The sequence below is a fragment of the Myotis daubentonii genome, chromosome 16, assembly GCF_963259705.1.
Source record: "Myotis daubentonii chromosome 16, mMyoDau2.1, whole genome shotgun sequence".
Lineage (NCBI taxonomy): Eukaryota > Metazoa > Chordata > Mammalia > Chiroptera > Vespertilionidae > Myotis > Myotis daubentonii.
The window spans coordinates 26,923,202-26,946,866 of NC_081855.1; the positions used below are offsets into that span (position 1 = coordinate 26,923,202).

The 23,665-nt window shown below is 38.5% G+C and overlaps 1 protein-coding gene across 5 annotated transcripts in view; it reads left to right on the forward strand.

Moving 5' to 3' along the window:
• Window positions 1-805: 805 nt before the first annotated feature.
• Window positions 806-23,665, forward strand: part of SUZ12 (SUZ12 polycomb repressive complex 2 subunit) — a 46,736-nt gene continuing 23,876 nt past the window's right edge. Inside the window, exons 1-5 of one of the 5 annotated variants that reach the window (XM_059669489.1) lie at window positions 806-1,336; window positions 3,944-3,990; window positions 4,078-4,142; window positions 11,046-11,114; window positions 22,101-22,150. In XM_059669489.1, the coding sequence (XP_059525472.1) occupies window positions 1,054-1,336; window positions 3,944-3,990; window positions 4,078-4,142; window positions 11,046-11,114; window positions 22,101-22,150 (514 nt within the window). In that variant the 5' untranslated portion in view covers window positions 806-1,053. Of the gene's footprint in view, window positions 1,337-3,943; window positions 3,991-4,077; window positions 4,143-8,916; window positions 8,948-11,045; window positions 11,115-22,100; window positions 22,151-23,665 lie in introns of those variants that run through there. The other 4 variants (XM_059669487.1, XM_059669490.1, XM_059669488.1 and 1 more) reach the window with 4 other exon arrangements.

Below are 23,665 nucleotides of genomic sequence, written 5' to 3' on the forward strand. Positions count from 1 at the left end.
AATCGCCCCCCTGCACACTCCTATGGTGTCTGGGCGGTCGTCGGGGGTGGGCGGGTGGGAATAAAATATCTAGGCTTTGCTTCCAACCTAACGGAGGTTGAGCAGCCACCACCTCTCTCGTGAGCGATCCTGAAGCCGCACGGACCCCACAAAACATCGTTTCCCCGCTTTATAGTTGACAGGACATTCCTGTGGCACATAAATCGCTCCCTTTGGTGGAGCCCAGTCGCACCACCGACCCCTTGGCTGGCCCCCCACCCCCCGTCCTCAAGGGCTTTGCCGGGTGGGACCCGGCCATGGGTGGCCTGAGGCACGTGGTGCCGAGGGGACAGGGGACTCGATCACGCCCGGGGAACCCCTCCAAGGAGGAGCGACCCGACTCCCCGGCAGGCCCCCTCCTATGAAGTTAGAGACTCGATGATCAGTGATGGATCTCGGTTCCTTTCACAGGCCCCTCGCCCCCAGGTCCTCGGAGGCCCGCCTCCCGTCAGGGGTCCTGTCCTCCCGGGGACGGGGACCGACGACGCTCTGAAGGCGAGAAGCCGCTCTCTAAGCCGCTCTCTGGGTCTCTCTCTCTCCCCACAATGCACCGGGGCCAGCAGGAAGGCCGCTCCGACCCCTAATTTTCCCGCGAATTCAGTTCAAAGAGGCGGCCGGGCCCGCGGTCGGCAGCGCGCACGGGCCAACCAAGCCGCGCCTCCGCGAGAAGAGCCTCCGCGTGACTGACGGGGCAATCCGCGGGCCAACGGGCTGGGCGGCCGGGCGGCGCGCGCTCCCGCCGGCCAATCAGAACGCCGGGCGGGGGAAGTGGGCGGGGCCATGCCGGGCTAGGGTGAGCAGCCTCGGGAACGGAGCGGGGCTCTCAGGAGGAGACACTTTTTTTCCTCCCTCCTTCCCTCCTCTCCTCCTCCCTTCCCTTCCCCTCTCCTCCCCTCTCTCCTCCTTCCCCCCTCGGTCCGCCGGAGCCTGCTGGGACGAGCGGTTGGTATCGCCGGCGCTGACTCTCCGGGGCCGCCCGGCGGGTAGCTGGCGGGGGAGGAGGCAGGAACCGCGATGGCGCCTCAGAAGCACGGCGGTGGGGGAGGGGGCGGCTCGGGGCCCAGCGCAGGGTCCGGGGGAGGCGGCTTCGGGGGTTCGGCGGCGGTGGCGGCGGCGACGGCGTCGAGCGGCAAATCCAGCGGCGGGGGCTGTGGAGGCGGCGGCAGTTACTCGGCCTCCTCCTCCTCCGCGGCGGCGGCGGCGGCGGCAGCGGCGGGGGCTGCCGTGTTGCCGGTGAAGAAGCCGAAAATGGAGCACGTCCAGGCTGACCACGAGCTTTTCCTCCAGGCCTTTGAGAGTGAGTGCGTTTGAGCCTTTGAGGGCAGCATTGCCCACTCTGGCGGCATCCGGGGGGTCGGGACGCTCGGGCTGGGGCCCCCTTCCTCGCCGGGAGCCGACTTCATTTGGGAGCGGAGGGCGAGAGGGTGGAGGGAGCTGTTCCGCCTTCAGGGGTGACGGCTCGAGGGGGCCCGAAGTCTGGGGTTTTGGGGGAAAGTGGAGCAGGAAGTCCAGGTGAGGGTCCCGACTCCCCGGAGATGCACACACAGGAGGTGAGGCAGCGGGGCCTCGCGCGGGGAGCTGGCTGCGTGCAGCTGAGGTCGCCGCCGGGCTGTCGGGCTGCCCGGTCTCCATCTGCAGTCGGACCCCAAGACTAGTTCTCGTTCTTCCCCTGCCTTTCGTACTCTCGGAGCACAAGGGAGGTTTCGGTGGGAGGTTTTGGGGAACAGATGAAGTCTGTGAAATCGACAAAATTGCCATTAGTCTGAAATGCCGACGCAGCCCCTTCCCACCACCACTATCCCATCCCAACCCACCACCACCACCATCCCATCCCAACCCACCACCACCACCTAGAAAAAAGAAAGGGGGGGGAAAGAAAAAGAAATACCGGTGCACGCACTCGGTGTGCATAGTAACATGGCACCTTGGGATGCTGGAAAGCTCTCCCATCTGTCCGCCCATTTCATGGATACGCAGACTGAGACCCGAGTGTTGGAGCGTTTCACTCCCCGTGAGACGCTCTCGGGAAGCTGCCCGTCGTCCTGGCCTTAATTCCGGATCGTTTTCTTAGGTCAGTTTCTGCCTTGTGCTCTGTTTCGAGGGCAAGACTGCGACCTAATTTGGAAAGGGGGACAAACAATAGAATTTATTAAAAAGAAGCACACAACTGTAAATATGTTCAGCTGCCCTGCGATTGGTTTCCATTTTGCTTTTGTGTGAATGCTGTAATTTGGGTGATCTGTAACACCGTCTTACAAAACTTGAATAAACTCCGCTGTGCCGCTGAAGGTCTTTATTTACAATTTTTCCGTGGCATATGTTCAGGGCATGGTATCAGCTGTACTTGGAAAGACATGGTACATTGTGTAATACCTTTCATTCTCGCACGAGTGCTTCCTGAAATTCTAGTTGGAATTTAATACAAGGATTGTCAGTTTTTATTGAGACCTATATTGAACCTTAAGGGAGAGTCACATTTTTATTTTCGCTTAATTTCAAAAGCTGGCGAGGATTTAAATTGGAAATACGGTGGAGAACTGAAGCTCAGTAATGACAATAAACATTCCCATTTGTACCCCTTCTAAAATACAATCTTTTAGTTTTTTTAGAACAAAACTAAACAAGATTAAGTGGATATTTGAAAAATTATTTCTAAATGTTGAGAAGATAAGTCCTCCAAGAAAGTGTTAGCTATTTTTTTCTGGTGAGTCTACCGTGGAGAAGTGAACTGCCATTAAGAATAGATTTAGCCACAAAACAACTTGATTCTTCTCTAATATTGTCCTTCGTTTCAGATAAGTTTAAATGCTTTGATGTATTTAATAATGTAGTCATTTAGTCCATTTTGATATTGCTTTATTTAAAGGAACAATACTAATAGATCAATAATGTAACAGATTATGGTATTGTATATGAAATATTTTCTATCTATAGCCTAAGTCCTTATAACAAATTAAATTTTAATTAAACTCAGAATTAAAAAGCTTTTGGTAATCTGTCAATTACTTTAAAAATGTGTTGAGGTAGTATTTATATGTTGAGATAATATTTATATTGAGCAAAATAGATAAAAATGAACTATAACAAGAAATATTCATTGGAAAATTTATAATTTGCTTTTCAGATTTCTTTCAATGTTATTGACTTTCATCATATGTTATTAGGACATGTAGGAAACAGTTTCATTCTGTTTTGGCTGACTACTATAAATTTTTTAAAAGACTGATAAAAAAGTAGAAACTTCATTTTTATTTGGCATCAATAAGTGGGTTTTTTTTGTTGAATCCAAGCTACCTTATTTCAGCTACTTTTGGGAGGGGGAAATGGTTTATAGTTTAAATTAGCTAAATTAAATTAATGTAACTACTTTTCAATTCTGCATACAGATTAGTTTCAAAAGTACCTACCTTAGTCTGGCTGCCATGGCTCTGGTTGAGCGTCCACCTATGAACCAGGGTTAGGGTTAGGTCACTGTTCGATTCCTAGTCAGCGCATATGCCCAGGTTATGGGTTCTATCCTCAGTGGGGGACAAGCAGGAGGCACCAGATGAATGATTTTCATCATTGACATTTCTATCTTTCCCTCTCCCTTCCTCTCTGAAATCAATAAGAAATTATTTTTAAAAAATAAAAAGTACCCACCTTAGAAATGCAAGGCTTAAGAACAAAACTGTGGAGCATCTTAAATTTCAAATAAATATAGTTGAATTTTGTGAATGTATACCAATGCACTGTCTTTTGAGCTACGGTGCATACTAATATTCTTGATGTAAATATTTAGTACATGATTTTCATAACAGGTGACTAGTTTGTACTGATTACATGGGCTGGATTGGTATTTTCTTAACTACTTGAATAATAAGTAAATTTAGATAATGTTTGGGTTTTGTTTTCTGTCACCCAGAACCAACGCAGATCTATAGATTCCTTCGAACTCGAAATCTTATAGCGGTAAGTTATCAATAAAATTCATCAATATTATTTTTTTCTTAGAATTTCATCTATTTAATTTTAATATTTTTAAAACTTTTTTTATAGCCAATATTTTTGCACAGAACTCTTACTTACATGTCTCATCGAAACTCCCGAACAAACATCAAAAGGTACATTTTATGAGTCTTATTTCAAGTTAACCAAACCATGTTAAAGTTTTGTTTTAAAGTACTATTTATAATTAAAATAATATGAAAACTTAGGTAAAAGAGTGGCAGGTTGAATTGTTTGCAAATTGATCATTTTAGTAGTATCATTTTTGTAAATTTCAGTTTATTACCATTTTTTTCCTAATAGAAATGATTTAGTAGTGAAGTGAATGAAATGATTTTACTGATTTACGTTTTCACTCTTTGCAACTAGTTATTTTCAAGTTTGATAGAAGTTGAGGGTTTAAATATTAACCAGAGGGCTCAGGGTAACTATCTTTGATGCATAAACCTAATAGTTAATTTTTTTAACACATTTCGTACCGCTCAGGAGTTTTCTCGTGTTTCGCGTGCCATCTGTTAAGGACCGCTCACGAGTGTTCTCGTTTTTCACACCCATGGAAAAAGGAGCGAATCTAGATACTTAACGTAAATTTTGTTTGGTCCCTCTTCGTAGAGGAAAATGTTTTACGCAGTACCAAACGTTAAAAAAGTACTAGGAACTTCAATTGTTTAATTGTTTTTGTAAATAAAAATGTTATAATTATTGAAAACAACACTGAAAGTGCATTATGATGATTTAAATAACGTGCAATTTGCCCAAAAACGTGCGGTCCCTGGCGTATGTCTTAGAGATATCTACGCGGTACGCAATGTGTTAATATTTCTTATATGTTCTAGCATTAAAGAATTTGCTTCTATATTGATAAGTTTACAAAGTGTCATATCTTTGGTGGTGGTCTTACTAAAGTGGAAATACTTTTTTATTATTCATTGATTAGAGAGAGAGAGAAAGGGAGAGAGAAATTGAGAATCATCGATTTGTTCCACTTAGTTATTCATTCATTCATTCATTTTTGTATGTGCCCCGACTGGATGTTATTAGGACGATGCTCTCTAATAATTAAGCTACCCAGCTAGGGCCAAGAAATACTTTTGATGTCAATGGGATGAGTGTCCTTAAAAAAAAATAAATCTTAATCACTTAGTCTTAAAGTGGAGTCTAGAAGTATCAGAGCTTATATTTGCTTTGTAATATTTAAGTTTTTTTTAAAGATTTGTTTTATTGATTTCAGAGGGGGGGAGAGAGATACCAACATCAATGATGAGAATCATTGGTTGGCTGCCTCCTGCAGTCGCCACACTGGGGATCGAGCCCACAACCTGAGCATGTGCCCCGACAAGGAATCGAACCGCAATCTCCTGGTTCATAGGTCAATGTTCAACCACTGAGCCACACTGGCCAGGCTGTAATATTTAATATTAACCATATATAATTTAATGCTAGTTTCTTGTCCTATATGCAGGGTTACTTATTAAGCATATCAAGTGAAATAACGTTTTTACTAAGCATTTGGTGTCATCTTGGTAAAACAATTAAGCTATCTCAATAGACTTTATTTTTAAATATATTTTATTGATTTTTTACAGAGAGGAAGGGAGAGGGATAGAGAGTTAGAAACATCGATGAGAGAGAAACATCGATCAGCTGCCTCCTGCACGCTCCCCACTGGGGATGTGCCTGCAACCAAGGTACATGTCCTTGACCGCAATCGAACCCAGGACCCTTGAGTCTGCAGACTGATGCTCTATCCACTGAGCCAAACCGGTTAGGGCTCTCAGTAGACTTTAAAGTAAACTTCTTTTAGGTCTCCTTTGGAGACTCCTACTGGTTATTAAGTAAGCATTATGATGTTTTGTTTTGTTTTTTAATATATTTTTATTGATTTCAGAGAGGAAGGGAGAGGGAGAGAGAGAAAGAGAAAGAAACATTAATGATGAGAAAGAATCACTGATCAGCTGCCTCCTGCACACTCCACACTGGGGATCGAGCCCACAACCAGGGCATATGGCCTGACCGGGAATCGAACCATGAATTCTTGGTTCATAGGCTGACGATTAACCACTGAGCCACGCCGGCCGGGCCAAGCATCATGTTTTTTAAAGCAAGACATACTTTAGCTTTGTAGATAAACCTAGGTGGATTTGAAGGATTGAAATGTTAAAATTATTTGTCTTCTGGTAATGTTTCTGAATATATATAGAGCGAGCATTGCATTTAATAGGTGAAACTTAATTAAATAATTAGGAAGAGGGTGGTGGATCAGGCAACAGAATTAAGTCTGTCCACTCTTTACCTGTCAGCTTCATTATTTCTATGCCTGAGTTCAACAAACTTTTTCTGGAAAGGACCCAGATAGTACATAGTTTAGGCTTGTGGTCTATGATACAGAATTGAGGATATTCAGTGGTATGCAGTACTTACACAAAAAGAGAGAAAACAAATGTCTACAGATTTTTAATTGATGAAATTCAAAATACTTGGAGTTGAGTATAGTGTTTTTAAATATAGGCCTACTGGTGGGCAGTATGGGATTCTTTTATTTTTGTGGGGTGGGGAGAGAGAACAGCTTAATTGGGGTTTAGAATTAGTGTTATCTCATCAAATCAATTGCAAATATTTATCTGTAAAAACCACTCTTAGATTGTGGGTTGTGTAAAAACAGTAGGCTGGATTGATTAACACTAGATTGCCCAAGGAAGTCATTTTGACTGCTTTTTAATTTCAATTAGAAAAACAATTATGTATATAAGGACACAATGTCTTAGAATTTTGTGACTTTTTGTACAACATATAAATGCGTTTATTAATAATTGTAGTTACCTCCCCCTCCTTCATTTCCGGTATATATATATATGTGTTATACCTATATTGCCCAAAAGCAGTCATTTTGATTGCTTGGGAAATTATGACTCTTATTATTGAATTGAGTAAATTTCTTATATGACCAGTTCGGCTCTGTATTGAAATAACAGTTTTCATTTTTTTTCGATTACCGTCACATGATAACATACAAGTACATGATAAATTGTCGATACTTGATAAGTTGCAGTTGCTCAATAAGCTAAACTAGTACTTGTTATTCGAATCTTTATGCAGTGATACTTGTTCTAATAAGTTGTTTATTTTATTTCTTTTGCGCCCTAAATTCATGAAAGAAATGTCGAATAGAAGTGAGTTATTGGAAAAGCTAAGGAACATAAGTGAAGAGTGCTCCGATATTATTCTTTCACAATGCAGTCATTTTGACTGCTTTTGGGCAATATAGGTATATACTAAATTTCAGTCTTTCTAGTGTTAGTGGTTAATTTTTCCCTGTATTTTAAAATATATATATTTTTATTAATTTCGGAGAGGAAGGGAGAGAGAGACAGAGATATAGAAACATCAGTGATGAGAGAATCATTGATCAGCTGCCTCCTGCACATCCCCCACTGGGGATTGAGCCCCCAACCCTGGCATGTACCCTGATTAGGAAATCGAACAACACTCAACCTCTGAACCACATTGGCCAGGCTTTCCTGTAGTATTTTTTTTTTTTTAAATATATTCCATTGACCTCTCTACAGAGAGGAAGGGAGAGGGATAGAGAGCCAGAAACATCAATGAGAGGGAAACATCACAAGGTACATGCCCTTGACCGGAATCGAAACCGGGACCCTTCAGTCCGCAGGCCAACGCTCTATCCACTGAGCCAAACCGGTTAGGACCTGTAGTATTTTTAATATGGAAGGTTGGCAGGGTTATCATCTAGGATGTTGCCTAATTTATATTTAAAAGTGATTAACTATTTTCAAAATAAATTAGAATTAATCCATAAATGGATAAAAACTATATTTATTTAAAGCCTAACTTCATAATTTTCTTGTCATGTTTGTTTATTAGACTATTTGATTGTCTCATTATGGGATATGTTTCTGTTATCTGCTAATGGGTGGGGGCAATTTTTTTTTTTTTTTTTTTAAATATATTTTATTGATTTTTTACAGAGAGGAAGGGAGAGAGATAGAGAGTTAGAAACATCGATGAGAGAGAAACATCGATCAGCTGCCTCCTGCACATCTCCCACTGGGGATATGCCCGCAACCCAGGTACATGCCCCCGACCGGAATCGAACCCGGGACCTTTCAGTCCGCAGGCCGACGCTCTATCCACTGAGCCAAACCGGTTTCGGCTGGGGGCAATTTTTAAACTTGCGCTTAATTTATTGCCCTATAGGTAAAACATTACCTTTTGGGGAAGTTTTGAAGCAGTTTGCCAGCCAAGAAACATAAATTCCACTTAGTTATTTCCATATAAAAATTCATTAGCAAAAAAAATGCATTAGGAATCACTTAATTCTTTTGTTATATCCCTGGCCTATATAAGACATTAAGACTAATTTTTTCAAATTTTTATTTTTTTAATCATCATCCCAGGATATTTTCTCTCTCTTTTTTTTTTTTTTTTTTTTTAAGAGAGAGTAGAGGGGAGGGAGGGAGGGAAGGAGAGAGAAAAACATCAGTGTGTGAGAGATACATTGATTGGTTGCATCTCGTTCACACCCCAACCTGGGCAGATCCAGCTTGCAACCCAGGTATATGCCTTTGACCAGGAATCGAACTCGCAACCCTTTGGTCATTGGTTCGATGTTTGTCAACCACTGAGCCATACCGGCCAGAGCATTAAGACTGATTTTTAACAAATTACACTACAACTTATATCTTCAAATGAATGCTGTCTTGTTCAAAGTAGTTGGTATTTAGCTCAGTAATTGTAGTCTTTTTACAAACGGGTTTTTTTTTTTTTTTTAACTCTTTTTATAAAATTGCTTTTAGTATTACCCCTTTGCTCAAAATGTTTTTGGAACTAGCCTTGTACTTTTCACTTCATAGATATATTCAAACTCTATAGGTTAACGCTACACTGACAACGTGGAATACTGGTGAGGAGAAGGACATCTTTTATGGAATTTATTTTACAGTTTTAGGTTAGCTGTTTTTTAATCCTCCCAAGAGATTTCCTAAAACTTCTTGAATTTAAAAATACTTTTCTTGGATGACTTTTTGATAACTATTTCCCCTTTTAAATCTGACCTAAGTAGTGGTATCTTTCTAAAGAACAGAAATATTTGTTGCCCGGGTGTTGGGGCCGCTTTTATATAGTTGCTTATGTTTTTTTCTCCCCCTCAAGGAGGAATGGGTTGTTTTATGATCTTACCTGTTTCAAATGGTTGTTAATATTCAGTTCTCTTTTGTAGAACGCCGTAATTTTGGAAGAGATGAACCTTGTGACTTAGTCTTTTCTTCAACAGACAGAATTTCATCTTAATTATTACATTAACACTATTGTTAAAAAGCTTTTAGTAGTTTTACAACCCTCCTCAGTGGTACATTTCAGTATTTATTAATTATTATTATTTACATTTCAGTCTTTATACTGAAAAGTCTTTGTGAGTAGCCTAGAGAAATCTTACGTTTTTCTTCTTTCTTCTCTCTTATCTGTGGAGATTGAAAATGTATTGCCCTCCTTCATAAAGTACTTCTTTTTTTTTTTTTTAATATATTTTATTGATTTTTTACAGAGAGGAAGGGAGAGAGATAGAGAGTTAGAAACATCGATGAGAGAGAAACATCGATCAGCTGCCTCCTGCACATCTCCCACCGGGGATGTGCCCACAACCCAGGCATATGCCCTTGACCGGAATCAAACCTGGCACCTTTCAGTCCGCAGGCCGACGCTCTATCCACTGAGCCAAACCGGTTTGTGCCATAAAGTACTTCTTACTATACTCTATTGGACAAAACTTTATTATTGAAGTTTTCAGTAACTCTAACGGTAAAGAGAGAAGCTTTTTTTTTTTTTTTTTTTTTTAAAGAAAGGTCTTTTGTAAATGGAGGCTATTCACCTGAACTATACATTCTATCAATTCTGTTCTTCCTATCAGTATTTTGCTGCAACACATTTACATTAACATTTCTCTGTTGATAATTTTTATTATAGCAGTTGTGTACAATAGCTGATTTTGAGGAATGAAGGTATTAGTAGTTTCTAGTATCTGAATTCAAGCTTTACAAAGTAGTTAATGCAGAATACATTAAACTTTTCAAGTCCTAAATTTGAAGAGACTGTATGAGTATAATGACAAATATTTGTTCCAATTAACATGTTATATATCTAGACTTTTAGCCTCTATTTCTAGAACATTTATAGAAAACAAGCTTAAGATGAGGCTTGTTTTAGAATCCATTCTTAAATTGCATTCTTAAGTTCTTGATTTAAGTTCCTAGTTTGTGGAAAAATTACTCTTTTCTCTTAAACTTGTCAAGTTAAAAGCTAGTAATATTTTTATGATTTGATGGGTATGTTCCTTAAACTTCAAAATTTTTTCATGATGACGACAACCATCTCTTTAATATGACATTGTGTAATGTTAGCCATTGATAATAATCTTTGAGGATATTGTTAACTTTATATATTTTTTTATAGAATATTCATTTTTATGTGATAGTGCTAGCACATATTTGTCAGGTTACTTAATAAAAGGATGAATGTTTCAAAGTATACATAATTTGCATTTGTTTGGCTCAGTCCAACAGATGCTTGGATATCTACCAAGTATAAGGCACTATGCCAAGAATTATATGACTTTCCTTGAAAAAAAGCAATCTCTGTCCATCAGGAGCTTATAATATAGCAGGAGAAATAAAATATTTATACAAATTTCACATTTAGGAAACTAAGTGTTAAAATAATTATAAACCTATGTGCCATAGGTAAGGAGAAATAATCCCAATTAAGGTTTGGGAATAATTACAAAAGGTTTCATGGAAAAATTAGCATTTGAGATGGTACTTGAAGGCTTGTCTGCTGTATTACAACATACACTGTCTCAGGAATATGCGTTGTTATGGCTAACCATAATTTACCTTATTAAAAATAATAATCAGATTTCCAACTTGCCTATTATAGTGACAATAAAGTGTAATCTGTTTGTTTTTCCCAGTTGAGAAGTGATTATTTTGTTTATCTGTTTCTTCCAGGAAAACATTTAAAGTTGATGATATGTTATCAAAAGTAGAGAAAATGAAAGGAGAGCAAGAATCTCATAGGTAAGATAACCTACATTAAGTGACATACTTGAGGAAAGAGTAAAATGATAGTGATTTTTTTCCCTAGTGATTACCTCAATATTATAAGGAGTTAAAAGGAACCTTAGAGGTCACTTGGTCCAAATTCTTACACAAATCAGGAATTACTTCCTCTATACCATCCCTGGCAGAGAATCCTTAAGCCTCATCTCGAATACCTCCAATGCTGAGAACTCAATGCTTTCTAAGGCAGCTATGTTCATTATCAGTTATCTTTATTTCCAGTTTCTTAAATTTTGAATCCCAATTTCTGTAACTTCTGCAGTTGGTGTTAATGTTATAATTCATATAAGGAGGGATGGAGACTCACATTTATTTAACTATATGCTAGGTGCTGTGCCAGGTGCCTCACAGCAGCATATCTCTTCTAAGTATCATTTTCACATCTGAGAAAGGCTCTCTTTTTTTCCCATTTTGTCTTTCCCCTTATTTACATCATTCAGGCAAAATATTCCTAACTTCATTTTGTATTCAAAATATGTTTATAACATGGTAGTTTAATAAATTTGACAATTTGGGCAGAATCTACTTATTGTATGTTTTCAGACATGACACCCAGAACTAATTTCCTAAATGTCCTAATAGCTGCCTAGGCTAGACAGTATGTTTCCACTCCTAGATGGTATTATTCTATTTAGTCTTTTATATATAAACTAAAGAAAGTTAAATACTATTCTAAAGAGAAACAGGAACTTAGGTGGTATTCATTCATTGACTCATTTTAGGGAGAATGCAAAACTAAAAATACTAGGTTTAAAAAAAAAATAGAGTTGAAAAAATTGCCACAGTGGATTTTTCTTTTTCTTTTTTGAAACATTTTTATTGATTTCAGAGAGGAAGGGAGAGGGAAAGAGAGATAGAAACAATCAATGATGAGAGAGAATCATTGATTGGCTGCCTCCTGTACACCCCGTACTGGGTTTGGAGCCCGCAACCTGGGCATGTGCCCTTGACTGGAATTGAACCCAGGACCCTTCAGTTCACAGGCCGACGTTCTGCCAACTGAGCCAAACCAGTTAGGCTCTTTTTCTTTTGAAGTTTTAAATCATATCTTACCAATTTGTATAGGCTACGCACTGATTTAATGATGCTTCGTGTATCGTTTCTCATTTTGGTGACTGGTGTAAGATGTCATTTTTGCAGATGCTTATATTTAAAGTTTGGCTTTTGAATTAGAATATTTTGTTACTTGAATTATAAAATCACATTTTTTATTTTATATCCTGCAATCTTATAAGACAAAAGTGTAATTTCTATTTCCATATCTAGGCAATCCTGACTTGTAAATAAGCTTTGATGGTCTGTTCTAGAAACTGAAATCACTGATCTTTACTTAATCTATTCCTGCCTACGAAGCACCTTTCAATGCAGGAATATTCCCAGTGCATGTGCACTCTATTCTTTGCTTGAATTTTTATTCCATATTCTTGTCTGGTCATTTACCCTGGACAAAGCTCTTGGGATCCTCAAGGCCTTTTTTACTTAAAGTGTAAGCTGTGTTCTGACCTCCCTGCTTCTTTTCTCCTGAACACCTTAATAGTTTGCCCTTCAGGTCTTTCAGGGTTCAGGTGAGAAGGAAGAATGAACCAAGAAAAGAACATTTAACCCTTTTCATCTTCTCTTTCAAACTTCTACCTTCATCACTGCTAAACCGTATTACTATCTCTTTGTGACATTGTCTTAGATCAGTGGTTCTCAACCTTCCTAATGCTGCAACCCTTTAATACAGTTCCTCATGTTGTGGTGACCCCCAATTTCATTGTTACAAATTGAACATAATTAAAGCATAGTGATTAATCACAAAAACAATATGTAATTATATATGTGTTTTCCGATGGTCTTAGGCGACCCCTGTGAAAGGGTCGTTCGACCCCCAAAGGGGTCGCGACCTACAGGTTGAGAACCGCTGTCTTAGATAAATATTATAGGGAGTAATATTTAGAGGGAGTAGGGAGTCTTGTGAGGAAGATAGAATGTGCTGGTTAATTATTTTTGAATAATGACAATAATTTTATTCTTTTTGACCCAGTGGGTTCAATAATTAGACCAATAATATAACCAGCTCATAGCAACATTAGAGATTTGTATAGAATTCCTGCTTGTTATTTTGAAAAACAACTTTTTCAGTCTTTAAGATCCAGCTGGGATATTTCATTGAGTTGGATATTTCAACCCCCAAGATTTTCTTTTTTTTAAAAATTGATTTCAGAGAGAGAAAGGGGCTGCCTCCTGCACACCCACCACCAGGGATCAAGCCCGCATCCCAGGCGTGTGCCCTGACCAGGAATTGAATCATGACCTCCTGGTTCATGGGTCGATGCTCAACCATTGAGCTACACCGGCCAGGCGCTATTTTATTTTTTAAAACCTAACTCTGTTGGAGCTGACCATGCTTAATACCCAGCAAAAGCACTTTAGACCAAGGGGAAGTATTGAGTTAATGTGCTAAGTATCTCTTCCATCTATATTTTTATTCTGTACGATTTCAGATGTAGGAATCTTGTTCAGTTTAATTGCCTCCTGGATTTGTTCAACAGCTGTAATATGGGAGTCTTCTATTGTAACTTATGTTCTTTTAGCACTTCCAAAGTTGTAATAGCTCCACTCCCAAACACAATGTATTTCATGCTACTAAGTTCTAGGGGAATATCACAAAAAAGCTCCAAAGTTCCAGAGAAATATCAAAATATACAAAAATAACATAGTACTACAGCCCAAAAGTTAGAATAATGAAATGCCTGGCCTATTTATGACATTTATAGTGACGTATAAACCAAACCAAATTCCCAGCATTATCCGTGCAAAATAAAGTTGCTGTTCCAGGATTTTTTAATGTAATTTCAACTCTAGATAAATAGTTGTCTTACTAGTCACAGATAATTGCAGAAATTTACTAGGGCAGGGGTGAGGAACCTTTTTTCTGCCAAGGGCCATTTGGATATTTATAACTTCATTCTCAGGCCATACAAAATGAGCAACTTAAAAATTAGCCTGCTAGCCGAAACCGGTTTGGCTCAGTGGATAGAGGGTCGGCCTGCGGACCGAGGGGTCCCAGGTTCGATTCCGGTCAAGGGCATGTACCTGGGTTGCGGGCACATCCCCAGTGGCAGATGTGCAGGAGGCAGCTGATCGATGATTCTCTCCCATCGATGTTTCTGACTCTCTATCTCTCTCCCTTTCTCTCTGTAAAAAATCAATAAAATATATTTTAAAAAAAAATTAGCCTGCTATATTTGATCAAACATTTAATTAACTCCTAATGCCTTAGCAGAACCAAACCAACTGTTTTTGCAGGCTTTATGGCCTGCGGGCCAGACGTTCCCCACTCCTGTATTAGGGAAAGGGGCTGATAGAAAAAGAAAAACATTGCCCTGGCAAGTATTAGTCAGTGGTTAGAGCATCAACCCTTGAACCAAAGTATTGTGGGTTCGATTCTGGTCAAGGGCACATACCTTGATTGCAGGTTCCCTGCTCCAGTTGGGGTATGTGCAAGAGGCAGCAATTGATGTGACTCTCTCACATTGATGTTTCCCCCTCTCCCTTTCCCTTACCCTTTCACTTTCTAAAATCAATGGAATAAATATTAAAAAAGAAAAATACAGGTATTTCATGGTTTTTACTTCTTTAAGGTGTTGGTCAATTCATGACAATAGACCAGAATTGTCATCTGTAACTTTAAAACTCAGTTTTAAAGCCTACCATGGATGAATATTGCTTCTTTTCTTGAAATGTAGCTTCTGAAAATTCCACAGCAATGAGCAAATCTTAGAAATTTATAGTTGTCTCACTCTAGTCTCCCAAGTTTATACTGATGTTTCCTCTTACTTTTTTTGGTGTGATTATATTTAAAATATCTTTATTTTCTTTTTAGAATGTCTTATATCCTGTCCTCTCTAGCTCTTGTATCTGGCACTTAAGTTTATTGTGGGCTTTTTGTTTACTTTGGGTTTTGATCAAGCACTATGGCTTATTGGAATAAATCTCTGGTATTTCTGTAGTTTTCTATCCTAGCAGGATCCCTGGGGTCAATTGTATTATTAATCCTACCAATTTTGGAATTACTATAACTCCTGACTTATAAGTGCATCTCCACTAGCAGAAAGGTCAGCATGAAAAGATTTCCAAATTGGAGCTGCTTCCAAAAGTATTTCCTTAGGCGAGATGAGAAGCAGAATGTCTTCTCTCTCTTCCCCTTAACTATCTTTCATTCCTGGTCCACTGTTAGTAGCTGGAGAAGTCCCCTCAAAAGATAACTGAACTACAACTTTTACTAGGGATATTTTCCAACCTCTGGTTTTAGTAGGTTAATAAGGCAAATGTCTTTCATCACGTTCTATAGTTGTTATTACAGCCTAAGCTTTAGAATTAGAAATCTTCCTTTTGTAAGCATCTTTTTGTACTATTACAAGGCCCGGATCTATTTTTTTTTGGGATTCCCATTTACTTAGTGTACCACTTCCCAAACACTATATATACTATCTCCTAGGGCAGTGGTTGGCAAACTCATTAGTCAACAGAGCCAAATATCAACAGTACAACGATTGAAATTTCTTTTGAGAGCCAAATTTTTTAAACTTAAACTATATAGGTAGGTACATTGCTATTAACTTAATTGGGGTACTCCTAAGGCTTAGGAAGAGCCACACTCAAGGGACCAAAGAGCCGCATGTGGCTCGCGAGCGGCAGTTTGCCGACCACGGTCCTAGGGGATATAATGGTGAGCAAAAAAGATGAAGACCCAGCCTTTATGAAAATCATTGGCATTTAGGGGGGAAAAGACATAATCATACAATAAATATAAATAAGTGCTGGGAAAGAAAACTATAGGGAAACTGAGTGTGTAAAGCAAGAGAACCAGGTCTTCTTTAAGATGTTGGCTTTGGAAATAGTGGTCAGGGAGGGCTTTTCTGGAAAAATGAACTGAGATTTGAAAGATAATATAGGACTAAATAGGGCAAGAGGATGAGCAGATAGCTGATTCTAGATAAAGGAAATATTATACATATGTCATTTGAGGCCAGGGTAGCTGTCAGGGAGAGGCATTAAATGAGGCTAAAGCAGATGGCCTTGGCCAGATAATGCAGAACCTTGTAGGCTATTTAAGAATGTTGGTCTTCATCCTAAGAAAGCCATAAATTATTTTAAGTAGATATATTACATTAAAGGTACTTCCCTATCCTCTTTTAGAAATTTAGCTGCATTTTTAAAACTTTAGGCTGCTTCTTAAGTTGACTGTATGTCTTTTCCATCATTGGTAAGATCTGATGTTTTCCTTCTTTGTTTTGACAATTTGGCTGCCTTCAGTGTACATTTTGAAGTTGTTTTCAAATTATCATCTTTTCATGCTTGAGTTTTAGATGTTTTTCAGAACCTGGAACCATGAATTTCTTTTTACATGCCTACTTCTGAAGGTGCCATATCAGTCACTGCTGAGCATATCTGATTCTTAAAATTTAAGTGGTTAAGGGCAAATTTTAAAAATGTTCCTTTGTAAAAAAAAAATGTTCCTTTGTAAAATATGGGTGTTGACAATAATTCCTCTATGTTTGTCCATAGTATTTCTAGAAGGCGATTGATTTATATGTAATGGATTCCTTCCATTCAACTTTATCTTCTCTCACTATAAAGGGCTCCCATTCTTGTGTCTGAACTTCAAAAGAAACTGGGTTCCAAAATAATGGGCTTGGAGCAGTCATCAATTTCTCAGCTTTATACATTACTAGAGGCCCAATGCACAACATTCATGCAAGAGTAGGCCTTCCTTCCCCCGGCTGCCAGCACCGGCTTCCCTCTGGCACCCAGGACCCGGGCTTCCCTCACAGCCCTGGCTTCGTTTGGAACAGGGGTGGGCAAACATTTTGACTCGAGGGCCACAATGGGTCCTTAGGAGGGCCGGAACAAAAGCATGGATGGAGTGTTTGTGTGAACTAATATAAATTCAAAGTAAACATCATTACATAAAAGGGTACGGTCTTTTTTTTTTTTTTTTTTTTTTTAGTTTTATTCATTTCAAATGGGCCGGATCCGGCCCGCGGGCCGTAGTTTGCCCACGGCTGGTTTGGAAGGTTGTCCGGAAGGACATCCGGTCTAATTAGCATATTACGCTTTTATTATTATAGATAGCATGAAATGTATAAGAAGAGTTAGGTAACGAACATCTAACAAAGTAGGTGCCAAATAGTTTACCATGAAACTTGTCCTGTTATGAGGTAATAAAGTTTTGACCCTAGAAATGAAACCTTATACTTGCCACTATCAGATTAATGTGTACCAAACTAGAGGAACTAATGTTGGTCTCTTTCTAGCATGAAAATTTTGGTCTTTCTGTGGTGTTTGGCTATTATTAAAATTTGAGTTTCCTATATGAATCTCATTTCAAAAATGTTAATTCTTTATGAATTTAAATTAACCTCATTCTGCCGACTGCTTTACAATTGTCAGATATTTGTGCTTGGAATCTTATCTCAGAATTTCAAATTCCTCATCTAGTTTCCCATTGCTTTGTTACTTGCTTCCTCAGGAGATAGGATAGGAAACACATAACAAAGATGAACCAAATTCTTATCTGATATCTTACTACTGATCATCTGGACTCTGTACAGCCTAAAACCAAATATGCCTGACTAATCAATCCTACATGTTTCTTTTCCTTCCCCTTTTTCTGACCTAGCTTAATTAATTAAGATGTAAATACAGTAGCCATCAGAGAGGGAAGAGGGTAAATAAGGAAGGGGGAGAAAACTGGCCTTTTTCCTTTGATGAAACCACCTGTGGAAGGGATCAACTAGGCCTCATTGTTACTTTTATTGTAGGTGCAAATCAGTGTTTACTTTTAAGAGGGAGAAGAGGAGGAGAAGATGTGCATAGCAAATTACATTCCCAGAGTTATTTTTTAAGTTGGTAATTGAAATGAGGAATTTATTTTCTCAGAGAAATAATGTTAAAATGATGGCTGAATGTGCTTGCATCTCACTTAACTCTAAATGTACCATTTAAAAACTGTCTCAGACCCTCTGTAGTGAAGGACCTTTCTATTTGTTTTTATTTTCCCATCTTTTTGTAGGTGGATACTTGTGTAAATACACTAATTACATGCTTGTAAATTATGGCAATATTAAATGTCCATAAAAGTTTTTAAAGTCTTGTTCTTAATTTCTTACCTTGTTGTGGAGTGGTAAGTTTTCCCAATGAGACCTCAGTTTGCAGACTACATTTTGAGCGACATTGATTTAAAATATTTTCTGGAGTAGGTCAAGATGTTTCTGGCATTTTAAAATTGGAAGTTAAAAATCACATTTCCTATAAAACCAATGTAAATAATACTGTAAGTACCACAGTGTAATGGCAATTACACTGACCTTAAAAATCTTGCTATTCTTGGGAGGATATCATTATCCTTATAAAAAGAATTTATCAAGGGCCTCTTCTTGATAGAAGTATTTATCAAGATACTGCTAGGTCCTAGGGGTGCTGATACAATAAAATGATTGTTGAAAGATAACCTTTGTGAAAAAAATAGTGACAAAAAATGGTAAATAAAAATGCTTATAAAGGAAATTAAGCTCTCTGATTATAAAGCTCTGGGATGGTTGGGTATTGGTTTTATGCAAGACTCAGTCCTGAAAGGTCATTTTCTCATTTTACAGATCTCGGGTCACAGCTAATAACTAAAGCCAGAATTCAAGCTTGAATTTTCTGTTTCTAATTAATCATTCTCATCTATTTTCCTACTCTGTGTTATCATTGTAATCTATTTTCCTATATAAGGCTTTAGTGGCGATAAAACAAATGGGAGCCATATTATAGACAACAGTAAGACAAAAGATTTGGCAGCTAAGGACTCATTAGAAAATTTGGAGAAAGGAATATTACATGGTGTTTTTAACAAAATTAACCTGGTTTTAGCCTGTAGGTTTTTTAACTGTAGTAACTAAGAATAGGATAGGCTGGTTGTGACTAATGTATTATTTTCCAATATGTGTAAATTCTGTAATTTCCAATCATTACATGCTCCTTAATACTATCTTGCTTCAGTGTCTTTATACAGGGTGTGTCCAAAAAATGGATACACAATGTCTGTAGATTCTACTACACTTTGAAAATGAAATGTATTTTCATTAACACTTCCTTTATAATTATTCAAAGCATGTATATATATTTTTGGGGATACCCTGTATAACTCTTTCCCCCTGCTTATAAGAATGCCTAGATTATCACCATATTTTTTAACCAAAAAAACCCCCATACCCTTTATGGATCCTTATGCCTTTTTCTTTCACTGGTAAATTTTTTTTTTTTTTTAATAAAGGGAGACTTTTTTTTAAAATTAAGTCTTTATTGTTCAGTTTATTACAGTTGTTCCTCTCCCCCCCCCCCCCCATAGCTCTCCTCCACCCAGTTCCCACCCCACCCTCTGCCCTTACCCTTCCCACTGTCCTCATCCATAGGTGTATGATTTTTGTCCAGTCTCTTCCTGTACCCCCACACCCCTTTCCCCCCAAGAATTGTCAGTCCACTCCCTTTCCATGCCCCTGGTTTTATTATATTCACCAGTTTACTCTGTTCATCAGATTTTTTTTTTTAAATATATTTTATTGATTCTTTACAGAGAGGAAGGGAGAGGGACAGAGTTAGAAACATCGATGAGAGAGAAACATCGATCAGTTGCCTCCTGCACACTCCACACCGGGGATGTGCCTGCAACCAAGGTACATGCCCTTGACTGGAATCGAACCTGGGACCTTTCAGTCCGCAGGCCGACGCTCTATCCACTGAGCCAAACCGGTCAGGGCCATCAGATTTTTTATTCACTTGATTTTTAGATTCACTTGTTGATATGTATTTGCTGTTCATAATTTTTATCTTTACCTTTTTCTTCTTCCTCTTCTTAAAGAATACCTTTCAGCATTTCATATAGTGCTGGTTTGGTGGTGATGAACTCCTTTAGCTTTTCCTTATCTGTGAAGCTCTTTATCTGACCTTCAATTCTGAATGATAGCTTTGCTGGATAAAGTAATCTTGGTTATAGGTTCTTGCTATTCATCACTTTGAATATTTCTTGCCACTCCCTTCTGGCCTGCATAGTTTCTGTTGAGAAATCAGCTGACAGTCGTATGGGTACTCCCTTGTAGGTAACTGACTGTCTTTCTCTTGCTGCTTTTAAGATTCTCTCTTTGTCTTTTGCTCTTGGCATTTTAATTATGATGTGTCTTGGTGTGGTCCTCTTTGGATTCCTTTTGTTTGGGATTCTCTGCATTTCCTGGACTTGTAAGCCTAATTCTTTCACCAGGTAGGGGAAGTTTTCTGTCATTATTTCTTCAAATAGGTTTTCAATATCATGCTCTCTTTCTTCTTCTGGCACCCCTGTAATTCGGATGTTGGTATGCTTGAAGCTTTCCCAGAGGCTCCTTACACTATCTTCGTGTTATTTTTTTATTGATTTCAGAGACCAAAGGAGAGGGAGAGGGGGAGAGATAGAAACATCAACGATGAGAGAGAATCATTAATTGGCTGCCTCCTGCACGCCCCCCCACTGGAGACCGAGCCTGCAATCCGGGCATGTGCTCTTGACCGGAGTTGAACGTAGGACCCTTCAGTCCACAGGTAGATGCTCTATCCACTGAGCCAAACCAGCTAGGGCATAGTAAATTTATTCATTTAAAATCTTCATTGTTGAAAGTATTACATATGCCCCGTCCCGTTCCCCCCCCCCCCCCATCTATCCCCTCCAGCCCTTTTTCAAAAAATATTTTTACTGATTTCAGATAGAAAGGTAGAGGGAGAGAGAGATAGAAACATCAATGATGGGAGAGAATCATTGATAGGCTGCCTCCAGCAGGCCCTCAGGCATGTGCCCTTGACCAGAATCAAACCGGGGACCCTTCAGTTTGCAGGCTGACACTCTATACACTGAGCCAGACTGGCTAGGGCTCTTTTTCTTTTTCATTAATCCTCATCCATTGATTTTTAGAGAGAGTGGAAGGGAGGGGGAGAGACAGAGAGAGAAATATTGATGTGATTGGTTGTCTTCCACGCACTGAGGTTACGTGTCCTTGACGAGAATTGAACCCGGGACCCTTCAGTCCACAGGCTGATGCTCTATTCACTGAGCCAAACCAGCTAGGGAGATTACCTTTGTCAATTTCTTGAGTAAGAGATCAGTACTGCTTCCCTTTCTCCAACATCTATTCTCTATAGCCCCCTCCCTGTCTGAGATCTATCACACTACAGAAACTATTCTGGAAAGTTATGAATGGCTTCTGATCAACAAATAGATTGTTTTATTTTGTGGTTTAAATATACTATAAAAGCCTGTTGATGTTTCTATTATTCTATCCCATCTTAATCGTTTTTCATTGTGAGTAGATATTTTCAAAACAAATAGGATCTTTGTAATTTATTCTTTTTCCTTTTCTATTGCTTCTAAAACTACTAGTGGAAATAACATTTTGAAACAGTCATTTGTAATTGTGTATTATACCCACCCCTGATTGAAGTAGAAAGTGATGGTTTTTTATATTTGTTAGAAGGTTGAATTCCCATAGCTTTGGAATATTCAGACACTTTTGTATGGACTCAGCAACCCTTATAAAAAAAAAAAATTTGTGGGGTGGGAAGGGAAACTTGTTCTTATGTTATAGGTATAACACTAAAGCATAGTAAATTATCTTTGCCTCTCATTTGGTGGTCTATTTTTATCTGCCTTAATCCTTTGGTGTTTCCATTTTTGTGTGTGATATTTGTTTGATTTTTAATGTGTAGACACTATTTCAGATGTCATACTTAATGGAAAACATGGAGTCATGGGCTTGAATCGAGTTAAGAATAAGAAAATCAAATACTTATAAATTACCTGAAGTAGCTTTGATCTTAATGTTATATTTTAAAGTCTAGGCTATTTTTATTATAGAGCATTAAAGTGATAAATGTTTTGTTTGTTCTGTTTAGCTTGTCAGCTCATCTGCAGCTTACCTTTACTGGTTTCTTCCACAAAAATGGTATGTACTTTAAACATTGGCATTCTAACAAAACACCATTGTGAATTAAAATATTACTTCATGTGTAAATTTATAAAATGGGAAAGAAGTTGAGTCTGATAAATGTTAAACTTCTCGTTAGTTGACTTCTCCAATGCTTTCCATTATTGCTTTATGTGGTGAATAATGGGATGTGGAAGATGTAACTTGCAACTCTTTAAAATTTAGTGGTTCTCAAGTTTAGTGCTTCTGAAAATATCTTGGCACTTTTTAAAATCCATATAGCTGGGCCCTACAAAGACTCAGATCTACTAGGATGGAGTTTAAGAGGCTACATTTTAATCAAGCACCAAGTGGTGTGTAACTCAGTAGTTCTGAGTGTCAACCCATGTGCCAAGAGGTCGCCAGTTCAATTTCCAGTCAGGGCACATGCCTGGGTTGCAGGATCACTACCTGGTAGGGGCCATGCAGGAGACAGCCAACCAAAGATGTTCCTCTCTCATCCATGTTTCTCCCCCTTTCCTTTCTTCTCTCTCAAAATCAATAAAAACATATTTTTTAAAAAAGAAAGAAGATTGCTGTTCTACTAAAAAACCTCAAATAGTTTAATAAACAAAATGATTATATTAGAACAGTTTGATAGCCAGCTTCTTTTACATAACAATTATGAGCTCTGTTCATATCTCTGTTGGCAGCTAGTGTAACTTCTTTCTAGTTTTGCTTTAGATCTGGTCCATATTTTGTATAGGAGTAACTTGAGTAGCACTTTTGTGGTTTTTTTCCCCCCTAACCCATTTATAATCTTATAGAGTCTTTATTTCTAATCATGATCTAGTTTTCTGTGATACTTTTAAAGTACATGGACTCTAACACTTAAGGAACTTATCATTTGAATTTTGTAGGTTTGTGAACCCTTTGTTCCTAGAGACTTACGTAAAACATACATAAATTCTCCATCACTGAAGTTAGTAATTGATAGTAATTGAATAATATTTACTGATCATTATTATTTTGTTAGTTAATATTAACTTAGTTGAATTAATTTTAGTTGAATTAATTAGTTGAAATTAATTGAAAAGTAGCTTGATTAAACTGTTCTCATGTCTGCATGAAAAAATGTGTAAAGTTCAAAAATTGCTTGAATTCACTTGAATCTTTTATTTTTCCTTGATATCACTTAAGTAAATGAGAAAGTAGACTCTGTTGATACTTCTGTTACAAGAAAATAATTTCCCATTATAATCAAATTAGTGGAATTTGGGAAGAAGCAGATAGATACATTGCCTCTCCTGTCAATTCAAAGTATTGTTATAGGTTGTTGGCTTTTTTAAGAAGTAATTTTTTTAATGTTTTTATTGACTTTTAGAGAGAGAGGAAGGTACAGGGATAGATAGATAGAAACATCCATAGAGAAACTGGATCGAGTCAGCAACCTGGGCATGTGCCCTGATTGAGAATCGAACCAGTGATCTCTTGGTTCCTGGGTAGAGCTCAACCATTGAGCCATGCTGACCAGGGAAGAAATAATATTTCTAA